Source organism: Drosophila innubila (genome assembly GCF_004354385.1).
Source record: "Drosophila innubila isolate TH190305 chromosome 3R unlocalized genomic scaffold, UK_Dinn_1.0 2_E_3R, whole genome shotgun sequence".
Lineage (NCBI taxonomy): Eukaryota > Metazoa > Arthropoda > Insecta > Diptera > Drosophilidae > Drosophila > Drosophila innubila.
In genome coordinates, this window is record NW_022995380.1 from 26,396,548 (window position 1) to 26,417,528 (window position 20,981).

Consider the following 20,981-nt stretch of genomic DNA (forward strand, 5'->3'; position numbering starts at 1 on the left):
TGACTTCAGTTTTCTGATTGCAAAAGAAAGACAACATTTCCATATGATGTTCTACCAGTTGCAGCACGTGAAAAATGCTGGGAAACAGTGCAAAATGCAAGACAAATTATGTTCGATTTTCGATTTGGGAAGCCCTAGAAACGGACGTCTCTCTCGTTCACTAAAATGTGATATGCACATACGACTATAACTCAAGAATCGATTAAACACTATAGTAAGTATTGATAATCAAATCAAATGGCATTAAATTATTGCCAATTTTCTCTTATTGCACATTATAAAATATATAAATTTGGAAATTGTAGTTTTTTTGTAAGACATTAAAAGCCATTTATTTTTTTGACATTTCTTTTATGCTTAGCAGTATGAATTTTCAAATTTGTAAGCTTAGCTAAAAGTTTAAAATTTCTACTAGAAGTGACATTAATGAAAATTGTGACCAGTTGAGATTTAAATAAATTTTTATATGATAATGAAGAAGATGTAAAATTACAACTAATGTTATTATGTAATTTTTTGTAAGTTCACGCCAAATTTGAACAATTATCTTGGATTTGCATTGAACAAATTATACTGCATACAGTTTTCAGACTCTAAATCAGCGATTAAGCTTATAAGGTTTCTTGGAATGTAGAAATCGCATAGATTTGCATAGTGAGGTAAATGAACTTGGTTAACAAATGTTAAAGTGATAGACCACCATTGAATAAGTACAGCTCATTAAAAACTGTTGAATATTAAAAGCTATTTTCAACTAAGTAAGCTTTAGCTTTAGTTTTTATTCATACTCTATGTCGTAAAGTGCTTGAATGTTTGTATAACAGTTAGTTGAGCTTGCTTTGAAACTTGTATGTATAACAGCTGTGACAGCAAAAAGCTTACCCCAAAGCTAACGTGTAACTTCAAAGCTTAAAGCTTTCTCTCGAAGTGGAGAAATAACAAGCATTTCTCAGGGGAAATGGCAAAGCGTCGATTAATTAGGGTAAAACAGCCTTAATTAAAGAAAGCAACAAGTTGCAAAGATTAATTGGAAGAGTAACCGAAAGCTGTGACAATTATACACTATAATTTCACATAAACAACTACTTAATTAAGCTACTTTAGCTATGAAAGTTTATCAATTAAAGTATAATATAATTCTAATTTATTGAAATACAAGAAATCCAATTTTAGGTGGATAAAACAATCTGTAATAATTGTTGCACATTGCGATCCTTGACTGCAATTCGAGTTGCACGTTGCCTACTTTTGTGTGTCCGCATTGCATGTTTCTATGTCAATGCACTTGGCAATTAATGCGCTGCTTTGAATGTGATGAGGGGGGTGGAAGGTGCATCCTTTGATAAGGACATGGATTGGAGTGTGGGAGGAGCAGAGGGAGATTCGTGGGTGGCAGCAAAAATGGCGTCGTACGTGTTCAAGTTGCGGAGTGCAGAGTGCAATGCACTACGCTGACATTTCTGTGTGCAGTTCGAAATGGAATTTTGAAATTAAAGATACGAATGCGAGCAAGTGCAATGTGGGCGAATGCGAATTAATTAAATGCGAATTAATTTGTGTACATATTTTTAGTGTTAAGTAAAATTGTATTGCACAGAGAAATTTAGTCGAGTATATACAGTTAGTTAAGCAATTGTTTTGACAAAAATAGAATATCACGTATTATATAACTTCTTGTATTATTTGGGTAATTATTTTATGTGCTTACTTATTTAAAAAAAAATGTTTAAAAATAAAATAATGAGATACATTTAGTTTAACTACCTAAAATAAAAAACACTAATTTTCTTGTCACAACAATTAATTGACTTCTTTATAAGCATCAATATGAAAACTTTACTGTTTTTTATCCTTTACTTACTCACAATTTTACATTAAATGTTATGTATTAGGTTAATTAGAAGCATGAATAATAAAATTATTTATGGTTGCACTAATTTAAAATTATATTTTTATTGTACCAGAAAATAAAAAAACAAAATAAATAAATAATAAAAATATAAATGCCAATACTTTAATGCTCTACTAAGGATATATTGAATGAATGGATAAATATTGTGCCACTCTGTGTGTTAAACCAGTTGCTGACACAGGTATGCCTTTCATATCCACCTTGTCGTTGCACTGGAAAACTCGTGAGAGTCGCATACATATGTACAAGTAGTCCGCATTTGTATCCAGCTCCCCCTTAGGTGGCCATTTGTGTGTGCAGTGTGCATAGAGCGTGGTAAAAGCAGTTACACTTAATGAAACATTGGCCTCCACAGGAATATCCTCCCAACCAACTCTTCTGGCTCTCGTTAAAGTTGGCACGGCTTTCGCTTGAGCAGGCACTTGTAAGCGAGCGAAATGTATCTGTCAGCCCTTGACAAGAAGAGGACGTTTTGCTGCTGCTTTTCAGCGCAAGTTGCACTTTCACTGACTCAAAAGCCAAAGCAACAAATACATCAACAATTACTTGTACAATACGTTTTCATGGAGCTACTTTGGGGACAGCGCAAGCATTCCAGCTACAATAATATTTAAATACAAACAAAAAATATCGTACATCTAGGAAATATTTTAAAAAAAAATATAGTACAAATTTCTTTAAAATTTATTATAAAACAATGTTACGCATACGTATTGTAAATAGTTAAAGAAAAACTATTTAAAACACAATTTCGATTTAGAGTTATACGTACATAGGAATTAATTTAACACCCTTAAATCGTGCGACTTTCGTGCTTTTATTTTATTAGCTGAGGTGTTTTAAGCACCTGGATTAAGCGAAGTACATCAAAGTAAAATTACCTATATAAAAAAGAGTTTACTAATCTGACTGACACGACCAGGTTTCATATGATATTCTTGAAGTAAGCGAATTGTAAACAACAAAAGTGCGATAGAAGCGAAAAGCAACAGAACAGTGAGGATTAACATGGTAAAACTAAAGCGCTTTCGCTCTCTTCAGGGAAATACCAACTGTTTGAAAATCTATACAACTTCAAACACAGAGAGTTTAAGTTAAAATGCCCGTTAATCATGAAATTATTGCGGCTATTCTATTTTTAAACGACACATGAGAGCCGCATCTCAACTTGACCCAAGTGTAAGGGAAAACTGTGCCCAAGTCCCACCCAAAAGCACAACCCCTTACAGGAGCTCTACGATAGAAATTCACCACTGTCACGTTCGTTGCCGACTATTAAAGCCGTTGTCAGGCTCGGAACGACGCTCAGTGCACAACTTGGTGGCCAGGCGAGCACACCAAACCGAAGGATAATAAGCGCACGGCAATAAACGAAGGAAATCCCGCGCGAGCCAGTTTAAATTTTCATAGATTTATAAGTAGATTTTACTTAGTTTTGATGTAATGTGAATTATTTAAGTGAGAGTATTCTCTATGTAATTTATATGTCGAAGAGCATCGATCTATAAAGTACAAACAAGCAAAAAACAAAGGATATTTCTTCAGATTCAAACAAGCTTAAATTGTAGAGAAAGTGAAAGTTTGAAAGAATACTCACGTTGTCAAGTGAGTGTGGTTTTATATTAAATAATTATATTATGAAAATATTACACATACGCACTGTGAACATAGTCAAATATAATTTGATTTTCTGTTTTCATATTTTGTGCCATCAATCCGAAAAATACGTGTTATTATTTATGGCCTTCTCTTTCTTCTTCATTGCATGCCATTGGCTAAATTTTATCAGTTGCGTGGGTGACCCTTACACAAGCTGAAAATGAAATTTTTATCATAATTTATGAAATATCTATTGAGGGGTCTATCAAATATTTCACAGCAAATATTTGTGTCTAGTAATTTTGCACGAATTTATATTAAAAATTCCCTAAGCTAAGCAGATTTTCTACGGCATAGATTTCATTAAAAACACATGCATATTTAAGAGAATTTTAGTAAAAGAAAATAATAAACACTGTATGATTTTTTACACTCTATTTACAGCTGCATAGAATAAAATATAAACAGAGGGTCGACTTGAATTGAAGTACAATTGATACAATAAAATGTTCCAATACCATATACATATTATATCTATATCTAAGTCGTAAGCAAAGACCAAATCACATTAAAGCGAATACGTTAAAGGAAACTCAAAATGCATCAAGTGCTGAGCTATGATACGGCTGTGAGGGCCAACAGTTCCCGTGACTATCGTGAATATATATCAAAGCGAACATGCACCTCACTGCTCTTGACGATTGCCTTCTTCATGCTCATCTCAGGTGAGCCAAGGGGACAAGGATAAGAGTACAGGTGGATATACTAATGAGTCGTTTGTTTGCTTTCCAGGCTACTTGCTCGGCAATTTTGTGACGGAACGCAAATATCACATACGCCAGCTGCTTACAAAAAAGGCAATTAAGAGCGGAGGCGGAGATGGGACTGTGGACGTCGATGGCAATAGGTCAGTGCAGTTGAATAGCGTGGATTATGGCAGCTTGCAGGAGCTGCGTGCTTATCATAAAACCAAGGAACAACTGTTATCCGCAGCTCAGGTGCTCAATAAACTGTTGCAGCAGGACGAGAGCGAACGTTATTTGGCCACATCATTAAATACGGAGATTTTCAACAAATACATTAGCTGCACCCAGGACATACCGCCCAATACGAATATAAAAGCTAGTCAGTTTATCGAGCAACTTATCGATAACACCATTGCCAGACAACGCGATTGCATGAGGATCATTCAAGTTGTCATCGACAATCATCTGGCCAATAGTCAGCTCTGAGCTCTGAGATACACAAATCTTGACCAGTTGAACAAATTCTATGGATGTTAAACAATGTCTTTTTAGTTCCATTAATATTATTTAAATTGTAGATTACTTATTTGTATGGATTTTTATATATATTAATGTGTGTATGCGTAGAGAGTTTTCACAATGTATTTTCAAAGCTAATAAAAGCCAAACATATCTAAATGAACTGTCATCTATTGCTCAGCCGAAAACCTTGTCTATCAGCATATGACAAATGATGTGCCAGCATAACAATAGATCAGCTTAAAATATATTTCTTGAGTAAACGTTAACGCAAACCTTTTGTTTTTGGCTTAAGAGTTTTCACACGCAGTCACAGTCAGCAAACGTGGGCGTTCTATGTCTAGATAAAGTCATCACCCACTAAAGATTGAACCAACAATATGTTAATCACCCAACAGACAGCAAAACGTTAAAGAAAACAAATTTATTTTGTTGAATTTATTTTTATTTTTAATTATGTGAAGCAAAGTGTGCAAAGTGATTGCAACAGACAGCGTAGAGGCGAAATTATTGACAAGATTTATGATTTTATTAGCTTTAGCTATGTATATCGACACTTTGTTACATAAAGCCCAACAGGTCAATCTGGTGATTAGGTTGGGTTGACTTGGGTTGGGTTGGGCTGACCACACATAATTAATGGCTAACACTTTGCATTTTGTTGTTTATGAATTGGCTGTTGTTCACATAATTATCTCAGGTGTCACTTTGAGATAAATGAGAGTAAGTTAAGTGAAATTCTTTACATTACATTCCTTGATTCGAACTTTAAGTTCAAGTATTCTCTTTAGAAAGTTTAAGCTATATATAAGCTTCAGATATTTCTCTGAATAATTCAATGTGTGTAAGTAAAAGTTTGAGTAATAAAAAGCATTCAATCAAAGCCACAGTGTCTGCAACGTTTATTTGGGTATTTCAACAATTTCAGAGGCGGCTTGAGAAATGGCAGCCTAGGGAAGAAAAATGTCTGAACATGACATTAAGCTGCAGACAATGGCTGGTCAATAGATGGTACAGAAGTTCATGTGGTCAAACAATGCCTACCATGTCAGTAGCCCCAACACGAAGACAATGCGAGCATCAAAAGTCAATCTGAATCCCAATCTGCCCTTGCGGGTGTGAGGGCACAGTATGAGGCACAATTAGACGGCTGCCAAATGATTGATTTGGCTTATTTAAAAACTCATTTCGTTAAAAAAAAAACTAAAAGCGAACTCGTACCCAAACCCAAGCGATTGCTTCCAAGGCGTAGCTGAAGATCCGTATCAAATGTCTATGTCAATCTGATCATTATGATGACCTCCAAAATCGAACGCAAACCCAAATCCAAAACGCGAATGCAAATGAGCTCCAAAAGTGCGTTGGCAAATGTTGTCTGTGTGTGTGTTGTTTTTGTTGTTGTTGTTGCTGTGGATTCGATAGATAGATGTATGTTCCTCTGGGCCAGTTCATCTATAATTCACACCTTAAACGGGTAGATCAATGGATCCATTGCTATTTCTTTCTCTATTTGCATTTTAAATTATTGCTTGCCGCTCTTATTGACATGTTTATTTTATACTCGTGGCATACAAAGACCATTGTCTCACTTGCGATTATATTTTATGCACATCCAACTATAAGCCGAACCTGCATATCATATTTATATTTATAATATATCCATATACACTTGTATATTTAACAAATTTCTCAATTATTTTTGGTTTTTGTATTTATCATCTTGTTTTTTGTGCCATTTATTGACCCAAGAGCCAACCAGTTGTTGATCTCTTGTTTAATTTGCCACTAATAAACATAAATGTCTGACTGACTGACTGGCTGAGTGAGTGACTCGATGAGGCATTTGGACAGGGTCATGTCACAATATAGCTGAGATCGAGTGACTGCTGATGATTATGATTAGATTATGCATGCACGTGTCTGACTTATCGAAACGGAAGTGGTTAGTAAAGGGCGTGGCATAAATATATAATATTAACATTTTGGCTTAGAGTATACTGAATGAAATCCAAAAAAAAACTACATTAAATTAACATGATTTTGCCCAGTTAATAGCTACTTCAAAATGTAACAAAACTGCAAACCACAAAACTTCATTAAGAAATTATAAAAGTCAATTTACAACGCTGCCAAAAACTGGTAGCCAAAAATCTCAAATGTTGCTCACGTTCAGCCTGCAGTTGGAGGCATGTGAAGTTGCCATCATCTGGTGATTCTGATCAGGCTTTGGCACTCGAAGTTTGCGCCACAATCAAAATTTGTTCAATGAACAAAATGCCAAAAGCCTGGCAACAATCTGGCCTGACTACCTGACTGACTCTGCCTACTCGCTTGGCCAAAAGTCAAATTGTAAATTTGTTTGAGGCTGGAGAGAAACGCATACACGATACGTATACGACATGTTGCCAAACGGAAAAGGGTGCAAACGGGTTCAAAAGCGCACAAGGCATCGAGGCGGCTCTGCAGCGTTTAAATATCAAAAGTCACGCCGAAGAAAGCAGGTTTAGAGTCATGGTACCTTGTGCCTCGTCTTGGATATTTGGTTTTTCAGCTCAGGCTGCGCCTTACAATACATTTCGCAAATACGAATAATTTTATGCGGTAAATGATGTGCCTGCTGCCGGCTTCAACTCTGGCCATGTGGTAACGTGTCATGCCGAAACGCCGCTTTTCACTAACTTCTGCCTCTCTCCCTCGCTTCCTCGCTCCCTCTCTCTTCGCTCTCCTCTCTCCGCCTGACGAGGTCGGCTGCGGAAGAGCTGCACATGTCAAGCGGGTAAATACTTCACAGCTCTGCGGTTGGTTAAGTCATACATACACTGGCTATTATGACTATGCTAACAACTTTGCAACTCATGAGAAGTCATTCGATTGAATTGATCTACTAATTTTGATAGTTTGTTACGCATAGAAAAGCTGAGTGATTATCAAAATGCAATATTAAATCTTGCATCAATTTTCTTGAATAAGGACTTTTAAAACGATTGATCCTCACTGGTACATGGGTGTAAGAGTGGGTCCATTTTTTTTTCGCGACAAAGCGGTTATGAAACTCGTAATCTACGATGAATTCTAAAAAGAATTGCCCACAAAACCATATGTCTAAAATCAATATCAAGCTTACACTTTTTTCGAGGAAAGTTCTCATGTGTTTTGTATGGCGAAACTGTCTGTTAGGTAAAACATACCTCAAATCAAAAAAAAAAACACAGATAGAGGGTGAATTATAATGAATTTAGAGATAAGAATTAGTTGGCAGTCTTAACTAGTTTTTTTTAATTTGAATTTTAAGCATTAGCACTTTTGTCAAGTTTATAGAAAAAAGTTAATTTTGCGTTAATTTTAAATTTCAATTGAAAAGAGACCGCCAACTTTTTCTTATCTACAAATTTATCAGAAATCGCCCTCTACTTGAGATTTTAATTTTTTGTTTTACAGGTAAGTTATACCTAACAGACAATTATCAATATATGAAATAGTTACAACTTCTCTATTGAAAGTGAAAGCTCGATTTTGATTTTAGATCCATGGTATCTTTAGAAATTTTTCTTAGAATTCATCGCAGATTAAAAAATTATTTATATTGTATGTGCTTGCTTTTTTATGTGTTCAAAATGGTTTCTGTACAAAAATTGATCCTATTGTTTATGTTTACCTTCATGGAGAAAATTTCTTTAATTTATTTTACATTTGATAATTAAATATCGATCTTATCGAGAATTACTGAAATATATATATCCATATCTATTGCTATATTGTTTTATTCGATACAAAATTCTTTGTACCATTTTGCTCTGGTACATTTCGTACAACTGATTTATAGAGTATACAATATTCAATGTCTGCTTATACATTTTTTTCGGTTTTCTTAGTGCGTTGATCAACGCTTCCAGGTGCCAGTGATGGATCTGTAGTTCATAGCTCATCAAAGCTTCATCAAATCGCATTTGTTTGATGCAGGCAAAGATTTGACCAACAGTTGAATTGGCGATTGTTCGACAAAGCGAGCAAAAAGTGTGTGCAACAATATTATTTGCACACTTTTTTTCCGTACTGAAATCGAGGTCGAAGCTGAGAGGAAATGGCAAAAAAAAAAAGAAGGAAAATCGGCTGCGGACAAAGTGCGTATTCGAGAGCTAAACTAATTTGCATGCACAAATAGCGCTAATCTGAAGAAAATGAGAAATTTGTACCGCGAAATGGCCTCAAAATGCATAGACGACAAGCAGGCGGAAGTTGATGTCTGGACAACATGGACCAAGGTGGATCTGTGGCGCGTGTTCCCGCTGGCCTTTAAGCTGTGGCTGTGATTGTGGCTGTGGCTGTGGTTTTGGCCGTTTTGGCCATGGCTCATTAAGATTTGGCGAACGCTGCGGGCAAGGATTGTGGCATGGCCAAAACCTGTTGCCGTCGCTGAAGATGCTCAACGTTGTTAAATAACTCGATAGCGTCATAAAACAGAGCCCAACTGAATTGGAAAGTGGCCAATGAGGCGACGTCTGCCAAGTCGTCAAACTGAGACACGCATAAGAGCCAAATGAAAAGCTTAATTCAATAACAGTCTCAGTTTGTTTGTTGTTTTTGAAGAATTGATATTGCAGCATTTAATTTGCAATAGCTGCACTCCAAAGCCAAGTTCAAAAAGCCCATAAGGGCCACTTGTGTTATACTCGTAATCAGGCAAACAGCCAACAACAAAACGAGTAACAACAACAACAACAACAACAATGTCTGCAAATAACGCAGATTTCATTCATTAGGCCGCCGCCAGACAACAGCTATGGCCAAAGACACAGTCAGAGCCACAACCGTGATCAACAGTTGGCAACAATGATGCTAACGTTGACGTCGACGTAGACGTCGATGTCGACGTCGACGCCAACGCTGCGGCAACATAGCGGCAGCATCTTCAGCCTGGTCCGTTGGGGCAGCTGAGGGAAACCTCAAAAATTGAACGCTTGCGCTTCAGTTTCAGTCTGCAGCGAGCATTCAGACGGTTCAGTTGTTCAGCGGACGCTTCCCCCCCGAAAACGAGCAAAGAAACGCGATAGATTCATCTAGTAATCGACCTATCGACCGGTTGGTGTGAACTGTGTGCTAATTTGAAAAAAACGATTCGAAATTTGGCAATTAAACGAAATTAACACATCACAAATAAAGTGCATCGGAAAACACTCGGTTCAGTTTTAAACTATCAATAAATAAATGTTTATTTCTGGCCATAAATGAAACTGTGCAACGTTAACAGCTAATTTGTATTTCATTGGTTTTGATTACAATTTTAATAGCTATTGAACAGTTGGATTATAGCAGGAATTATGTCCGTGGTAAGTATGCGAAATATTCAATAATCCTTCACTCTCCTATTTGAAAGTTATAGAAAGTTTTATGATCAGTGGAAAGTTTGACACTTGTCAGAGGCTCGTCTACATGATGTTTACTAATCAAATTTGAAACTAAAGATTGACGTATACGTTAATCAATTAGCAAAATTTACTATTCAGCAAATCCCAATTTTGGCACCTTGAAAGTCATGCTAGAGATCGTGGGAGTTTTGATCATCTGTCGATCAATCGTTCGATCATACATACATACATATTTATAAATGCTCTTTTGTTTTTTTTGGCAAATCAAATTATGGATAGTCATTTGTGTAATGGCTTTTTAATGATTTCATTTCGAAGCGATGATCAACAGGCCATAAAACAATTCAATTAGTGATATATGAGATTCGTTTGGTTCACAGGGAGAGCAAACCGCAGACTCGTGTCATTGATTAGGATCATAAAACGCATTAGATTGCATTTAATCTCAGGGCTAAAACCAAGTGTTACCTTAACCAGAAATGGTCAAGATTAATGAAGTATTATGTTACTTGTGAATGGCAATTTATTTGACTTTAATGCTTAAACGAAATAAAGTAGTTTACACTCAAATCAAGTTTGTCCAATTAAGTAATTTGAATGCCACGAAGGTTGTAGGTCTGATATCTGGTTTCTGTTTTCTGGTTCTTTGAAACGCCACTTTCATTATCGCCACAATGTCATGCCAATTCCAATCCCGCATGAGGCATATCCGATTTCATGTTATGCAATCGAAGTAACTGTTGTTGTCTTGCGACCTGTTGCAAAGTTGAGAGAAGAGTTGGCTCTGGGCTTTCAACTGGATGCTGACCAATTGGGTAGTCATCCAGTCAGTTGGACAGCCAACTGGCAAGGCGGCAAGTCATCAGTGAAGAAGACGTCCCAAAACGCGCATCTGTTGTTGTTTTTGCAATAAAAATTTCACTTTTCACCATTGCATAATTGCAGTTTGACAATGCTTAAAATTGATTATGTGTCTTTCTTTCTGTTTGCATCCACCAAACTTCCTTGCCAACTTGCTGCTGATTTCTCCAGCCAAAATTAGCAATCTGCATCATAAATAATGCCCAGGGAGACAACTGTCCAGGGATTTGTCGCCGGCTTAAACTTAACAGAGAAACACTAGCAATGCCCTTTAAACTTAGTATGCGATAAGTGTATATATTTTCATGTATAAATAATATGATAGGATCATTCGAGCGCATGCAATTAATTTCTTGAAAACATTTAAAAATATGTTAATTGCAATTAAACAAAAGTAAAAGCACCACACACACTCACGATCGGTTCATTCACAACAAGGTATTCAATTCATGAGCTCGAAACGCCCGCACAATCAGCTCCAGCTCGCCTGCTGTGATAGGTACAAGCTATAAGAGAGTATCGTGTCTATAGATCTGTATCCATCCACAGGCTTTGCACGATATTGTGCAACTGTCAAAATAACAATTTACCATACTAAAAAGGTCGCTTTTCCACAACACACGTCGAGCACATAAATCATGCAGAGACAACAACAGCAACAACAGTAACAACAGCAACATCGACACCGTCATCGACACCTGAATCCGCAACCGACACCTGATACAAAGCTGCGTCTCTTGGACTCATCCACATTCATATAATATTGTGTGGTGACTGTGGAGTTGCAGCTTTAGCTTCGACTGGCATGAATTGTACTTGTTGAAATGTATTTGACAGTGCGCGTAAATAAATCTTGAATAAGTACCTACAGCGCATAATTGTGAGCACGCAACAATGGAGGATTTGGTGGCAAGTTCGTTGCCTAAGTCTTTTGTTTTGTATGACCCTTTCAACTAAACGCTTAACGTTTTGATGGCTTTTCGAGCTATTACTGTGCTGAAAGGTCAAAAGCAAGTCCAAGATCCCCAGAAAGACCCACAAAGGTACACGTAAAACTTAAGTGGCACACGACGCGACGCTGCACACAATGTAAGCGATTTTACATAATACATAATAATATGCAACAATATAGCAAAACAAAGCAGCAACAGTGGCAGTGGCAACAACCACAGATGAAAACGCAGCAATAATAGCAACAACAACAACATCAACAACAACAAACAGTTGCCACTTTAGGTGGGCAAATGACGTCGACTCGATCATCTTCATCTTCATCTTCATCTGCTGCTGCTGCTTCTTCTGCTTCAACCTAAAAGCCAGATGCTTTGGCGTCGATAAAAGTGAAACCGAAATTGCCCATGTGCCGAGTGCCGAGTGCCATTGACATTGCATTTTTACCTCAGCGTGTCATTAGATGCAAACAGCGAAAACAACAACAACAACAACAACAGCGACAGCGACAGCTACAACGACAGCCAAATAGAAAAATAGAAAAACAAAAAACTTTGACTCCTCCAACTGTTGATCATCCAACTGCCTCCTCGAAGATGTGCAAACAATGGGCAGGCCATTACGCGAGTTTGCCCCGGCAAAAAAAAAAGACTAAAAGCAACAACAAAACGCAAACCAAACACAACTTTTATTTGTTGTAACTTGTTGTTTGTATTTGTATTTTTTATCTCTCTTTGAAAATTTATTGTAATACGCGCCCATTGGTAATTTTGTATTATTTTTATTATTATTATTTATATTTTTATTTTTATTGTGATTATGAAATGCTATGCGGATAAATAAATGGCATTAAATTTGCCTTGGCCAATCGTTGAGTCAGGTGATTAGGAGATTTTCTCCATCAAGTTGCCAGTTTAGTTTGCAGCGTTATTGATCTGTTGTTTAGATTATTATTCATATTCAATTTGTTGAAAACATGTCAAATGTGACTAGGCTCAACTTGAACTTCAGCTCGTTATCGGTCTATCAAAGCTCCAAAACTGACCTCTGTCCAATTAACAAAGCCAAACTATTGTCTATTGGCTCGTTTTTGGTACTTAACATAAAAACAATACGAGCAGAGTGGCAAAATGATGGGCTATAGCCATAACCAAATGTATCTACGCATCTATGTATCTATCTATAGCTAAATGAGCAAAACGAAACCAAGACTCAATTAAATGCACATAAATATGCAAATGAAGGCAGCATAATGGCTGCTAAATGAATTGTAACAAGCAATGAATATGAATAGATCGAGTATCGATAAAGAGATTACCCAATACACACATCGATTGCCCATTGCCCATCAACGCCAATCAAAAGCTCAAATGCATGTCAAAACAACGATGATCTTAGACTTAAATCTGAATTCAAGATCCAACTGAAAGGGCCTCGTCTCTGTTTCGCTTTTTAGTGTGAAATTATGCAAATGTTGTTAGCTTGTTATAGATATGGGTGGGACAGGTGCACACAGATATACACACACACACACACACACACAATTACATGGCATTTTATTGGACTGCGCTTTGGTTCGATAACAAAACATGGTAGCAACAAAGATAGTTAAAAGCTCATAAAATACTGTAACAAATTCATTGGGCAACCTCATGCTGTGTTGCAGACAGCTAATAAGTCAACCTCGAATTTTATATACACTTTTAAAAATGTTTATAGAGGATATTAGACCTATTAAATATTCAAGAAGTTATTTGTAGTTAATGCTCATTAAGAAGGTATATTTTTAATAAGGCGTCAACATGCATGATTATTGCTTTTTATTGTATTTTTTATAGCTATTAACAGAGCTTACAAAATAATACGTATATTAATATTTATGCTGGCCTACATAAAACATAAACAAACAGCAAATTTGCAAAAGACATCTGCCAATTGGCCATTGACCAAAGATTGCGTTACCAGCTAAACAGCTTACGCCTCACAATTTATAAGCCGGTTTAAATGTCTACAAAAATTTAACTGACTTGGTGGCAGCTGCTTAATAGTGCGTAGATTGTGGATGCCACTGGACGGTGTCCAGTTTCCAGGCTTGAGCAATCGCAACTACCCGAAATGTAAAATGCAATATGCGAAATATGAAATGCATTTGCAGCTGTTCAAATGCAAAGTGCGAGATGATCAACAGGCGTGAAATCAGAGAGCCAAGACGTATTATTCCCCCCTCTCCTGGTCAGCTCGAATTAATGCCATTTGCGATATGTCTGTATATGATGTGCCATTTTTCAATGGAACTGGGTAACCCAGTCTTACAGTCTTACCGTCTTACTGTCTTACACATGCACATGAATGAACCTACCGAAAGTGAAGTTTCAATTTGGCCAAGTCATTATGTAAGCTGTACTTTTCACTCACTTTTTGGTTTTAATTTTGGCTTCTTTCGCCGCTGGCGTCTTAAGTGTAAAATAAGAAATAATAAATAACAACATCTACAACAATTTCAACCCACATAATAAGCAATAAAACAATATAGACAGCTGGGCTATTGTGCTTTGATTCATTGATTTATTGCTAATTTATTGACGTTGCTCGATTGTTAATTCATTTTTGCACTTTACCGCATGTTGTGGCACTTGTGGCGCTTGCGGAACTCAGCGGCCCCTCTCATAAATGAAGAGTAATTATAAAAAATTTATTGAGCATTTTATTCATTGTTTAAATGTAAGTGCAGCACGCGAATGAAATTAAAAACATTCCAAAGATGGGCTAATCTCAAAGATTTAATTTTATATCAAAGGGGTTTAACTTTGGGGGAAAGTAAAGTTTTTATTTATATATAGTCTATGGACAAATATCCATAAATTTTTTATCATTTGATAGCGATGTGATCCAACTTTTATGATTATTGCAGTCTTTAGTATTTTATTGTTTTTTTTCTGAACTTTGGCAGAAAGAGAAAACTCATACTCAATGATTTGAGTAAATGAAGAGGAAATTCATATAGACTTTTATAAACGTTATGCTTCCGCAAGCATTTCAAATATTTTCATGATTGAAAAAACTAATATTTTTTTAGTTTGGCTTTCGGGTTTTAGTGGTATTACAGCCGTTACAAGTACAAGTTATTATGATTACCATTTGAGTTGGGCTGGGCTCAAAGCAGGTAACTTGATTAGCGAAGAGGCAACTAAATGACTTGAAGACTTGGACTTGAGGCCATTGATGATTTCCATAGTGAAACACACGCAAATGAGAAGCAAACAGGCAACAACTATTGATTTGGCAGCAAAAAATAAAATAAAAATAAATACAAAAAAAAGGCGAATCAAGCAACCGGCTGAAAGACGGCAATAAATTTGTGGTAGAGCAACATGAAAAACAGCATGTAATATTTATTTGAGTGCCAATAGTTTCCCATCGCATGTTGTTGCTGTTTTGATCATTGCTTTGAGGGCAGTTCAACTGCAATTGTTGTTGGCTTTCAGGTTTTCTCCTCTTTGGCCTTTTGCAGAACTTGAACCTTAGCCTTGCGTTTTGGCGGAAGGTACAAACACTTTCATTGAAATCTGGAAAATTATTGTTATTATTATTTCTTTAGATGAAACAGCTATGTTATTGTGTGTAAATGGCCGAGTCATGTTGAAATTTGAAATTTGAAATTTGATTGATATTGCAGCAACACAATAGATAGAAAGTTGAGTCTAATCAGGCAGTCAAAATTTTTGATGAGCTGATGATATAATGAATGTCTACTTTTGCACATATATCTCTTTAAAGTCAGAGTTCATGAGACAGATCCTATGATATTAAGGATAGTAACAACTAGCTAATTTTGGCATTTCATTCCGCATTGTTGAATAAATAATTTGAGTGCTCTTAAATCGAAATGAATGCGCAACCAAATCGGGGCAGCAATTGTAAAATTTACCACAACAATAGGCAAAGTGCCAAGTGGCAGAAACGTGACTGCCAAATCCTGTGCCAAGACCCAATGCTAACTGTGCTTAGACCAGAGCAACAGGTGGTCAGATTAGTTTGCTTTGGCTTGGCATGATTGCTGTGGATCGCCGCACCACTTGTTGATGCAACAATTAGTCGAGGCTTTCAGCAACAGCCAAACAAGCGTTGCAAGCCAATTTACAAAACATTTCCGAGCCACAGACTCCAGACTCCACACTCCAGACTCCACATTACAACCGCAGTTCGTTTTGAAGTTGGAGTTGCAGTTAAAGAAGTCAAAGTTGCAGTTGGAGTCTGAGGCAGGGCCAGAAATCAATCGCCAAGCTGTTGAAAATCGCAAATTGTGTAAAAGCAACGCAACGTGCAACATTCCACAAAGCAGCACTCTCTGTGGCTGTGGCTACGACTGACTACGAGTACAAGCCATAATGCGTTATGATTTGCCGTCTTTTCGAATGCCGGAAAGATGAACATGCATAGATTAGCTAACTTAGCCATTGCCAAGCATTACGAATACTTACTCGTGTATGGTTTTTTGACGGAGCTGGTTAACAAATTTTGCAACTCCCAACCAAAGAAATTATAAATTAAATTTAGGGTAAATTAAAAATAAAGCTGGAGAGCTATGGAGACTTTGTATCTGTATTAGCAAAGATTTAAATTTTCCGATAGCTTGTGCAATTATAAAATAATATAAAATAAATTATATACAGAATATCCTTTGACATTCTCAAAAAAAAAAAAAATATACCAATCATTAAACCAATATAATTTAGCTAAGGGACAATTTGGACTGCGTAGCAGTTTGTTAAAATAAAAAAATCTTGTTATAGTTACAATTATTAAGTTATGTTTCCTAACTATTTAGATATTTTGAAGACAATTGCTTCTGTAAATAATTAACGAATTTTAATTTTTAATTTAATTTTTTAATTTAAAATAACTAAAGCACTTGTAGCATGGTTTTCTATTCTCGACATTTGCTTTCCGAGCACTTTTAATTCGAATTTTATGCCTGTTTTACTGAAACTACTTATCTTAATCTCTTGGACATTTACTTAAGAACAACTTGCAGTTTTTCTTGCAGTACATGGTTCTCTTAAATACTCCTCAACATTTTAGATTTAGAGATTATGTAGCACACGTCTCGCTCTATTTACTACCTCTCAAGGTAGTTGTGTTGAAATATCAGGCAGCTCTTGCTATTATCTCAAATGAGGCTTGAACTGCGCAGTCTTCCGTGATGTATATGATAAGATAGAGAAGGTTGTGGACTGCATACTTACTTTAATAATTCCATCAGACAAATGCGTCAATTACAAAACGGGCGTCATAAGTTTCAATGCTAATTATTATGAGTCGAATGTTGCCTTGAGATTAACTCGACTTATTACCTTCTCCCCTCTCCACAGAGACATTTCAACACGCTGCCCTGGGCGTTGCTGGTGGCACTGCTGCTGGCCGCCTTTATGCTCCAGCTGGCAAGTGCCAATGATGATGCAGTGGCAACTTCGGAGAGTGTCAGCACTGAGAGCAATGAGATTATACCACGGGAGGCGATTCAGAAGCTGGACTTATCAGTGAGACAGGCTCTTCTGCGAGCCATCGATAAGCTGGAGCGGGAGGAGGCCACTTCCTCAAGCGTTTCCCAAGACGAAGACGAGTCGATTACTGCGGCGCCTTTAAGACGCAATGAGATCACCACGCTGCCCTCACCCCGCGAGCGGGAAGAGATCCTGGAGGTGAGCACCAGTCCTGAGGCTGAGGCTGTGGTGCCCACGGTGCAGTTTTATACTGCAACCTTTGATGAACGCAATGCGCAGGAGCAATTGCTCTCCTCCTTCATCGATCGCTCCAAGTTGTGGAAGAAGACAACGCTACGCAAGCAGAATGCAGCGGACTCTTCACTCCTCTCCATCGAGTCGCAGTCGCAGTCGGATGCGGATGCGGGTCCGGATTCCCGACAGCTCACACGCAGCGTGGACAGCTCGTTGGGCAGCAATGAAATCTCCCACGACGGCAGCAATGAGATCAAGTTTGAGATACGCAATGTGAAAAGGATCACGACAACAGCAACACCAACGACAAAAAGCACAACAACAACAACGACAACGACAACAACAACACCCCGACCACGCACCACACGACGTCGCACCACGACGACAACAACAACCACAACAACAACAACGCCACGTCCCACACACAACGAGGATGGCGAGAACATTGAACTCGTGGACAAACAGGACATTCGCATACAGGAGGCACCACTGGTAACGGCCTTTACCGTCGACTTGGACGAACGAGGCACGGCCCAAAAGTTTCGTCCACTGTTGCAGGGGGAGCACAGTTTCCAGCAGCAACAGGTGGCACTACCGCTGCCACATGTTGGACCCACCATAACGAAGCTGAGCGTGTTGGAATCAGAGCTGGCTGCACCACCGCTTACCACACAGAGTCCAACCAGCACCACTAGCACCACCCAGACAAGCATCAGCCATGCCGCCTACTCCACAACTCCCGCCTTTATCAGCACCAGCAGCACCACCAATAACTACATCAAGGTAAGCCAGCAATTGATTAAATGACACCACATTCATTTTGTATCATTGTATCATTTGCCAGGAGCCACTGAGCAGTCCTAATCTGGCGCCACCTAGCGTCAACAGCTACATTATCGAACGTCAGCGCGCTCTGGAGCAACAAATCTATCAGTTGAAGTTGCAGGCACAGCAGCAACAGGCGTTGATCTTGCGGCAACTGCAGCTGCTCGAAGAGCAGAGCCAGAGTCGTTACCAACAAGCATCGCCAATTGCGCAATCGAGCACATTGCAGCCACTGCAGCATCAACAACAGCAGCAACAACAGCAGCAACAGCTGCCACATGCATCACTGGAGGCAATACAGACGTTGCAGCCTCCATCGCCGGGTTACTCGATTAGACCTTCAGTCGAATTTATACCTAGTACACACACCAAGACCATTATCTATCCCACATATCCAATTGAGCAGCAATTGCCGCTGCGCGATGCCGTTGCGGCTCATAAATTTGCCCTGCACAGCGGCAACAGCGTCACTAATAGCAACAACCAAAACAACCACAACAACAACTATCAGAAATTGCCAACACCAACGAATGCAGTGCAACAAATTTTCCAAAATTTGCAACAAAATCTGCAAAAAGCAACGGAACATGCTGTCAGCAATACTCAAAATACCAACAGCATTGCTGCCAGCACTGGCAGCAGCAACAACAATCATTTACACATACAAGCATCAAATCAGTTCAACTTTGCGCCCGCGGAGGCGTCGCTGTTGCAAGCCCTGCCCCAGAATAATTACCAACAGTTTCAGCAGCAACAACAACAATTGCTGTTACCTAGCTACGTTAGCAATGCGCTGTATCAACAACAGCAACAGCAACAACAACAGCAGCAGCAGCAACAACATCATCGTTCGCGTCTGTTTCGCCAGGAATCGGGCACTGGCAACTTTGGCCTAAATAATGCCAATGTTGAGATCCATCCAAGCAACTCGTTTGCCACCACAATTGTCAGCCAGCAACACAATCTAGACAATCAAAACTTCTATCGACAACATTTGACGCCTCAGCTCAGCAGCCGATTACAGCAAAATGCGCAGCAGTATCTGCAACAACAACAGCAACAACAACAGCAGCAGCAGCAACTGTTGCAGCAGCCAACAGCCACGACGTCAGCAGCGGGCACGTCCAGCGTGAGCTCAGGTAATCCAAACCATAGACTAAATAGACCCAGTAATCATTTAAGTCAATTTAACAGCTTAAGAAATCTTGATGAATTGAAAGTAATTAGTAAAGTTTTAGCTCTCAACCATGGCATACCGCAATTTGCATCACAAAATCTGCACTTCAATGGCGCCTTTTGAGCACCAGCCACTGCACCACCACCAACCACCAACTACCAACCACCAAGCACCACTCCGTCTTCTGAGCCAGTACCAACATCCAAAACTCCCAATTTATGTATATGCACATCCAAATCACCATTACCAGCACTGTCTACCAATCCTTTCCGGCCGGATGTCAGCCGTTCTATATCACTTTCCAGTTAATTAAGTCTTCTTGCAACAACTTTGTAAATACGCACCTTATGGCATAAGCATATTGATAATGAACACAACGAGTACAGTACAACGGGACTACAACAAAACGGAAGACGAATCTATGCAACATGTGGCGGCCGTGAAAATTTTATGCTGATTTTTAAGCTCATTGTCAAATTTCGAAATGTAATAATTATTTATTTTTTATGTGAATAAAGTTTATGATAAAGTACGAGTACAATTAACTTTTCCTAAAATCTGTCTAGATTCTAGAAAACAAAATGAATTAATTAATAAACAAAAAAAATATTGCAAAACAAATTTTCTGTGTTCCTGAATCAATTGAATTAAATAAAAACGTATGTTAAATTGAATAAAACATAACGTACAATTTATTGGAAATTCAATTAATAAATAGTTAACTGGATTTGGCATTACTTATTATTTTTTTTTATTTCGCATTTATCAAGTGTTTTTTTAATATTTTTAAGAATCGTTAAAAATGTTATAGTCGTAGCATACTTTTGAGCAGTTTATTTTATTCCACACTCAACAGTTAGTCTGTAGATGGCGCCAGTTTACAAATTAAAGATACTTATGTTGGTAAGCACTGCATACTTTTAGGCTGCCACAGTAAATACTGCTATTCTGAGTAATTTTTCTTAATGCAAATTTCAAAATGCATTCAAAACATTTGAAATATATTAATAATTTCATGCAAATTTTAAATTCGAAATTAGACTAAATTAAGGTAAACACTTTAATGAATATTTGAAGTTCGTCAGCCCTCGAAAAGAGAAGTTGGAAAATTTAATTGTTAAAAAAAAAATGTATATCAAAAAATCAAGTAAATTCTAAATAAAATTATACAAAAATTAAGAATACCCATTTTCGGAAATTTACTTATTTTTTTTTAGTACAAACAAAATTAAACTAGATCGGAAACACTGCATACTTTACTTAATACCAATATTTCTTCGCGAAATT

At 37.7% G+C, this 20,981-nt stretch overlaps 2 protein-coding genes across 2 annotated transcripts; both read left to right on the top strand.

Moving 5' to 3' along the window:
- The first annotated feature begins 3,313 nt into the window (after nucleotides 1-3,313).
- Nucleotides 3,314-4,939, top strand: LOC117791201. The gene is made up of 3 exons (XM_034630888.1): nucleotides 3,314-3,517; nucleotides 3,956-4,236; nucleotides 4,304-4,939. The coding sequence occupies exons 2-3, from the start codon at nucleotides 4,110-4,112 to the stop codon at nucleotides 4,741-4,743; spliced, it is 567 nt and encodes a 188-aa protein (XP_034486779.1). The 5' UTR covers nucleotides 3,314-3,517; nucleotides 3,956-4,109; the 3' UTR covers nucleotides 4,744-4,939.
- Nucleotides 4,940-9,809: 4,870 nt separating this feature from the next.
- LOC117791005 (formin-J) lies at nucleotides 9,810-20,236 on the top strand. The gene is made up of 4 exons (XM_034630634.1): nucleotides 9,810-10,103; nucleotides 17,327-18,475; nucleotides 18,537-19,656; nucleotides 19,756-20,236. Exons 1-4 carry the CDS (start codon nucleotides 10,095-10,097, stop codon nucleotides 19,815-19,817), a joined length of 2,340 nt encoding a protein of 779 aa, XP_034486525.1. The 5' UTR covers nucleotides 9,810-10,094; the 3' UTR covers nucleotides 19,818-20,236.
- The last annotated feature ends 745 nt before the right edge of the window (nucleotides 20,237-20,981 follow it).

What these genes read in the sequence shown, in the direction of transcription:
- LOC117791201 (XM_034630888.1), top strand. Translation starts at nt 4,110, where the DNA reads ATGCATCAAGTGCTGAGCTATGATACGGCTGTGAGGGCCAACAGTTCC. An exon ending in CTTCTTCATGCTCATCTCAG is followed by an intron (nt 4,237 to 4,303) that starts GTGAGCCAAGGG and finishes TTTGCTTTCCAG; the next exon opens with GCTACTTGCTCGGCAATTTT.
- LOC117791005 (XM_034630634.1), top strand. An exon ending in CCACCAATAACTACATCAAG is followed by an intron (nt 18,476 to 18,536) that starts GTAAGCCAGCAA and finishes ATCATTTGCCAG; the next exon opens with GAGCCACTGAGCAGTCCTAA. An exon ending in CACGTCCAGCGTGAGCTCAG is followed by an intron (nt 19,657 to 19,755) that starts GTAATCCAAACC and finishes GTAAAGTTTTAG; the next exon opens with CTCTCAACCATGGCATACCG.